This window comes from Gymnoscopelus braueri (genome assembly GCF_963280865.1).
Source record: "Gymnoscopelus braueri genome assembly, chromosome: 13".
Lineage (NCBI taxonomy): Eukaryota > Metazoa > Chordata > Actinopteri > Myctophiformes > Myctophidae > Gymnoscopelus > Gymnoscopelus braueri.
This window is the reverse complement of record NC_137615.1, coordinates 39,973,696-39,981,131: the sequence shown is the minus strand read 5'-3', so window position 1 is coordinate 39,981,131 and position 7,436 is coordinate 39,973,696. Positions and strand designations below refer to the sequence as shown.

Here is a 7,436-nt window from a genome sequence, read left to right as displayed (position 1 = left end):
ATTCCCACTGTCTTGCAACGGACCGCCCGAGGGCCCCCGCGGTCGGCCTCGCCTCGAGCCCCATCACCGGGCTCGGCGAGGAGATCCGTACGCCGCGGGGGGCGCGAAGGCGCGCTCCGGAGACTCTGTTTCTCAAACCCTGCTTGTGTCGCGTACCGAGTTAATCGAACGAGATTCCCACTGACCCAGCGAAACCATAGCCAAGAGAAATTTAATCGGCTCAGGCCATAGAGGGAAGAAGACAAGAAGGCTGGAGAGGCCTGAGCCCGGCCAGGGTCGAGCCTCTGGAGCCAGGGACCCCCGGGGATCCCCGTACTGGAGCGAGTACCCAGCTTCGGGGCTCCCTGGGCCGGGTCAAGGCCTCCCCGGGGGTCCCTGGGGGTCCCTGGCCGGGGAGGCCTGAGCCGACCGGCCGAGTGGCCAGGGTCGAGCCTCTGGAGCCAGGGACCCTCCGGCTGTCGGAATCGCGGGGCGTCGGAGCCGCGGGGCGTCGGAGTAGCGGTGTGCACCCGCCACAGCACAGCAGTGGACTTTACACATGTCACCTGAGTGTCACATGAGGGCATGTTGATTGATTAGGTCAGATGAGGAGCTGACCTAATCACTACTACTGTTTAGAACAGTGCTAAAGCCTGTGTTTCCACATTTAAGACAATACACAAGTCACATGATTAATCAACAGATACATAATTTGGTTATGGCGCAAAGTAAAATGGCTGCCAAGGCTAGGGAGCGTTTTTGCGATGGCTCCATATCTGAAAATGTTCAGGGCCCCAAACTGTACAAGTGTACCAGGTTTCACGCTTTTATAAAAAAGTTAACGATTAACCAATTTTTTTTTACCAATCCACCGGACTATAGGTGGAATAGAAGAACGTATACGCTTGGGTCAAACATGGATGATGATATTGCTGCACTGGTGGTTGATAACGGCTCTGGGACGTGCAAAGCAGGGTTTGCTGGGGACTAGAGATGCGCGGATGGCCTCTCACGTCATCCGAATCCGCATGTACAAATTAATTATCCGCCCGTTATCCAACCGCAATAATTATATTAGCCAATTTAAATATCCGCACCAACCGTTTTTCCCGTATGTCGAAATATTATTATTTTCTGGTATTCCCCGTTAGTTGTGCGATGCATCACAAAATGCATTGATTTAGCCTATGGAATGTTGGTGCGTCTTTTTTCTTTTTTTTAAAACCACACCTCGTGGGACAGCACGAGGTGCATCGTCCCCAGTAGAGATGCGCGGATCGCGGTTTTAGCCGCGGTTGCCGCAGTTAACCGCAGTTTGGGTGGATTCGGGTCAATCAAATATAATCATTAATTAATATCGGATAAACCGCGGGTGAAATATTGCGGTAAATAAATTAATGACATCTAATATATCTATCCATAAAGGAAAAATGGGAAAATCAGTTATGAAAGCGCATGTTTTAAAGCTGAAAGTCTGGCTGTTTATCATTTAAGATGGCACACTGTGATTTTATCTTTTGGATAGATCTGGCACCACACCTTCTATAATGAGCTTCATGTGGCCCCTGACGAGCATCCAGTTCTGCTGACTGAGGCTCCTCTCAACCCTAAGTTCAACAGGGAGAAAATGGTGCAGGTGAAGTACAAACATACTATATCTTTCTTTCTCTCTCATTCACATAATATATTAATTATTATTGACTTGTCCTTGAGCCAGAAACATGGCCCCTACTGTTCCTCCTCACTCAATGCACTGTACAGTACACATCAAAATCCGAAGTCAATTCTGAGAGCATGGCAATGGACATAAGGGACCACTGTTATACTCTGGGTTATTTTTAAGCGGTGCTAGCTGCTTCGGCATGTGACTTTGTGTGTATGTACTGTATATTTGTAGGCTATATCTGTATTGCAACACAAACCTGCAACTCATTAATTGAGTGCCATTAACGTGTTTCACGTTTTTTCATGTTTTTTTTACCGCTATGGCGCAACGGGCCAATGGCGTGTTTGACGTGTTTTTGAAAAAATAGTAAAAAAAAAATGTGCAGCTCCATCCACTCCTTGTTTAACTTATAACTGAAAAAGGCTGTATCTCGCTTCCTAAGCACTTTTTTTTTACTTTGAAAAAAACACTGGCACTGGGACAACATAATATAGAAACAATTCTGGCAATTCGGGCACTCAATGAGTTAACACAAACAGGAGGCACAGCACCGCACAGCACTCACACACAAACCACTTAAAAAGACAATAAGGTAACATAAGGCAGTAGCGAGTCAGTAATAAGGCAGCATACGCAGTAGGGAGTGATAAGGCAGCAAGGCAGTAGGGATTCAGTAATAATGGAGCAAAAGGCTGTACTGAGTCAGTAACAAGAACAACTGTGATAACGGTCTGAAGACAGGGCGGTCCCTCGATCAGGCCAGGGAGCGATGGACAGACTCGGGTCAGGCACCGTTGGATGCGCCTCGCCAGCCAGGATCCCTGTCCCGGTATGCCCCCCGTCTCGTTCGGGCGCTATCAACGCTTTAAGTCAAAAAGCGTAGACCGACGAGCACCTACCAGCGAACGCCGTCCGTGTCTGCTCTGAGCAGCCCTCTGGCCGGCCACTGTGGGCCAGATTATATGGTAGCACACTAGCATTGTTCACTATATTGTCACTGTCCAGCGGGAACCAGCTAACTCCATTTCCAGCTCTTTTTTTTTTTTCATAAATCAACGCTATTGAACATGCAAAAACATGATTTTTGGGAGGATCAATCATCTCGAAATGAAATACAAGTGATCTCAGGACTGAGGTGACTATACAATTCGCCCTTTACATTCATGGGAGGGGCTTATTTCTTTAGTGGGAGGCGCCAATTTCCTAAAATCAAAACGGCACGTATCGCTAACTCGGGATCCTATCGACACCCGATCCCTGCCCCGGTATGCCCCCCGTCTCGTTCGGGCGCTATCAAGTTTTAAGTCAAAAAGCGTAGACCGACGAGCACTATCTGTGTCTCCCTCAGCAGCAATTGGAGCTATTGTCAGCTGTTCGGACTCCTAACTCCCCTTCAGCTGGATTTGGGTAAAGTGTTGATAATATAATGACACATGCAAGTATCTGACAATATATAAAGTCACTATACCAACTTTGATGAGGCGGTATTGCTTTGTTTAAAAAATATAAGGTTTTCTTAATTTCCTGAAAAATGAGCGTTTTGGAGTTAGCTGGTTGCTGCTGGACAGCAGAGATATGCTAAAGCTACTGTATACAAGAACACATACCTGAGATATACAAAGTTTTTGAAGGCCTGCAGACGATCTTCCGACATCTCATGACAACGTTGCTGTTATTATCCTGTTCAGTGAAATGTTACATTTTTAACTTCACTGCACTCTGTCTGCCATATCAAAATCTGTAACACGCCCCTCCAGAGCATGGGCAGTTGGGAAGAGATAGCGAACCAATCATCAAAAAGTCCTGCAAAACGCCCACATTTTGAAGAAACGTCCTTTTTTTTAATGTACAACTATGCTGTTACCCCAGTCAATAAGGCAGTATGAGCCGGTCAGCAATAAGGCAGCATAAGGCAGTAGGGAGTCAGTATAAGGGAGCATAAGACAGTAGGGAATCGGTAACTCATGACCTATTATAATTATTATTGACTCAATTTAAGTAAAAAAGAAAATGATTAAAGGAGAATTCCGGACAAATTAAGTGTTATCTTTGATGTCTCGTTACTCACCTACCGATGTGAAAAGTAGCGTTCTTTTTTTTCATATATTCCCCTGTCGTCATTTTTTAAACCCCCTCCGTTGTCATAATGGGAGCGCGTGGCTAAGGGAAATTCGTCTATTATAACCGACGCAAAGTTGTTTTTTTCACTACTAGTATTCATAGTAGAGTCTCATGATAGTCAAACATGCGTTGAAACTATCTGCGAGGCTGCCGTCAATGGCGAACGATTTAACACTGGTTGCTTGTTTCTTCCAGAACCTGGCAACTCGTGTTGCCAGAATCTGGAAACAAGCAACCAGTGTTAAATCGTTCGCCATTGACGGCAGCCTCGCAGATAGTTTCAACGCATGTTTGACTATCATGAGACTCTACTATGAATACTAGTAGTGAAAAAAACAACTTTGCGTCGGTTATAATAGACGAATTTCCCTTAGCCACGCGCTCCCATTATGACAACGGAGGGGGTTTAAAAAATGACGACAGGGGAATATATGAAAAAAAAGAACGCTACTTTTCACATCGGTAGGTGAGTAACGAGACATCAAAGATAACACTTAATTTGTCCGGAATTCTCCTTTAATAACATTTTTCATCGTGTATTCTAGATCATGTTTGAGACGTTCAAATCCCCTGCCATGTGTCTGTCCATCCAAGCAGTTATGTCTCTCTATGCCTCTGGTCGGACCACTGGTAAGTGTATACTATTCAGCAAATGTAACCAAATTGACCCGTAATTTGTGTCAGATACAGTGCTGTGGAGATGCACTGGTCTCTGTGGCCTCAGTAACTAATTGAACTTCTTGTTTCTCCAGGTATTGTGATGGACTCTGGTGATGGTGTGACCCATGCAGTGCCCATCTACGAGGGCTACGCTCTGCCTCATGCCATCGTTAGACTGGAACTGGCAGGCAGGGACCTCACTGATTATATGATGAAAATCCTGAGTGGCAGAGGCTATAGTTTCACCACTACTGGTACGTATTATTCAGAGGCATAAGGTGGGAATTAATGCTGTATTTGCTAACTTTTGTGTGGAAGGAAACAGTAAAGCTTGAGATTGATTAGGAATATCTTATCTTAATATTGGCTTATGGGTGGATGGTGGACGTCTGGATTTGATCGGCCAACAAATGTCGTAACATAACATCCGGATTTGACTGGCCAAGCTTCGCATGATGTAGCTGAAAGCAGGCTGAAAATGTAGATGTTCAGGCCACGTAGCAGCCTGAACATCTATTTCTAAAAGGCCTTTGGTTTTTGATTTTTGTGCTGCACTGACTGTAATGTAAATTTTCCCATTTAGTTTTTCATTTAACTTACTCTAACTTTCTATTTGTTTGTAATGTGTCAAGCCTCTTAATGTTTTTGTATTGCACTTTGAATTGTGTTGTTGTTGAACTGTGCTATACAATTAAACTTGTAGTGCCTATTTTGTATCTGAAAATAGGCACTAAGAAAATAGAATCTCAGTACATGAAGGAGCGTGAGATTGTGCGCAACATGAAGGAGAAACTATGCTATGTGGCATTGGACTTTGAACAGGAGATGAAGAGCAGTTCCAACTCTTCCTCACTGGAAGAGAACTACGAGCTGCCTGATGGTCAGGTGATCACCATCGGCAACGAAAGGTTCCGCTGCCCAGAGATGCTCTTCCAGCCCGGTTAGTAGTACAGTATAGTACCACTACTGATGATGGTACAGTATTAATATGGGAAGTAATAACAGGAGTATAGTTCTACATCACTGACTTGAAAACAAGCAATTAAAAGTGTAACAATAATCTCTACATCTGCAGCCATTATTTGGGCCAGGATGCTCATGTAATTTGTAATTCAAAGCCTTTCTGTGCATTACTTTCTTGATATAGTATGATGGATTTGTTTTACTGCAGTTTCTGTTGTGTGTTGTCCTTGTTTTGTATCATCAACAGTTATGCACTGTTGGACAATTATGTTTCAGTACAAATGCACACTGTCACTGTTATTGAACTCTTATTTTATTATGGATAATCTAACATCTAGTGTAGGCCTATCTAAAGGTTAGATTCTAACCATTACTCTGTGCCTCTGTCTCTCTTACTCATATTCTTTCCTGGATCCAGGTAAAAAATATGTAGGGATCCATGAGACCATCTACAATAGCATTGTGAAGTGTGACATGGATCTCCATAAGCAACTGTACAACAACATAGTGCTGTCCGGAGGCACCACCATGTTCCCAGGTTTTGCTGACCGCATGCAGAAGGAGATTTCTGCTCTTGTTCCTCCCGCCATCAAAACAAGGGTACATGCTTTATGCAGTACATACACAAACTTTAGTACACACGGAACACAACAATTTGATATTGTCAGCTGAAGTAGGCCTATCCGTAATGTCTCCAGGTAATTTTACATTTAGGTCAATACATTGACTGCCAGAGTTTATTCATAATGTACTCACCCACTGCCAGGGTTTTTAATATTTTTTTAATAGAAAAAATGTGAATTATTTGTCCGTTTATTTTTTTACATTGAAGTGAATGGATTTTTTTTTATATATCCTAATTCGTTGTGAATAACGAGAAAAAATGTATACTCAAAAATTAGAGAAACATTTTAGAAATTAAAAAACAAAATAAAAAAAAAGGGGAGAATGGGGAGAATTCTCCCCTTTGGCGGTAAACACCATTGACTGAAAAGGGGAGAATTCTCCCCTTTGGCGGTGAGTGTAGAGCCATACTGGTGGTAAGGAATGTTTAGGGCCATTCTCTACAAATCACTGTATACTTGACATTATTGCAAACAAGACTTAATTGAGATAGGCAATCCAACTTGCCCAAAATAACAAAAAAGTTGTTATTGTTGTGTTTCAATGCATTTTAAAGTGCAGATTGGTTTGAAAACTCAAGCCAAACATCCATAATTTACTAACCGCACAATTACAGTATGTTTCGTCAACATTAAATAGATTATTCAGGTATGTTAAGTATACCAATTTTTTTATACTGATTGTAATAAATACAGTACAACCATAAACTACAATAATACATCTAATGCACAACCTCTTTTGGGACTGCAGCTCCTTATCCAATTGGAACTTTCAAACATAAATTGTGTCTCCTTATTGATCACAAACGGCAAACAATAGTAATCAATAATTATTTGTTTCAAGAATACAGTAACAAGCATTAATCTTATGAACTCTCCCTACTCTGCAGATCATTGCTCCTCCTGATAGAAAATACTCTGTGTGGATCGGTGGTTCCATCCTGGCTTCTCTCTCCACCTTCCAGCAGATGTGTATCAGCTATCAGGAGTATTACGTGTCCGGTCCCTCTATCGTCCACCGCAAGTGTTTCTAGAGAGACAAACTCTCCACGCATCCCATTCACTGCTTACCAACCAAGGGAAAAGCAAACATACAAAGATATACTGTATATTCTGTGAACCCACATGTGATATCCTTTTGGTTTTCTTTTTCTTTGTACAGCCTACATGAACTGGTAATTAGTATCCATTTCGGGGCTGTGAGTGTGATGCAAAGAGTTCACATTCGACCACATGTCATCATGCTTTAATAGGTGGTTTAATTGAAGGACCTAAAGAGAATAAGCATGTTATTATTAAGTTGATAAGTCAAGATATCACTGATGTCTCTTGTACGTAAATGAGGAGAAATAACGTGATTCTGAGCTGCATGCCCACAATATGCCAGCAGCAGCAGCACAGCTACAGAAGGATATTTATGTGAT

At 42.8% G+C, this 7,436-nt stretch overlaps 1 protein-coding gene across 1 annotated transcript; it reads left to right on the top strand.

The window, feature by feature from the left end:
- Positions 1–895: 895 nt before the first annotated feature.
- On the top strand, positions 896–7,046 carry LOC308099576 (actin, cytoplasmic-like; the record flags this gene model as incomplete). Its single annotated transcript, XM_080448314.1, has 7 exons — positions 896–949; positions 1,505–1,615; positions 4,312–4,396; positions 4,519–4,680; positions 5,169–5,366; positions 5,808–5,989; positions 6,903–7,046. 7 exons carry the CDS (start codon positions 896–898, stop codon positions 7,044–7,046), a joined length of 936 nt encoding a protein of 311 aa, XP_080304440.1.
- Positions 7,047–7,436: the final 390 nt, after the last annotated feature.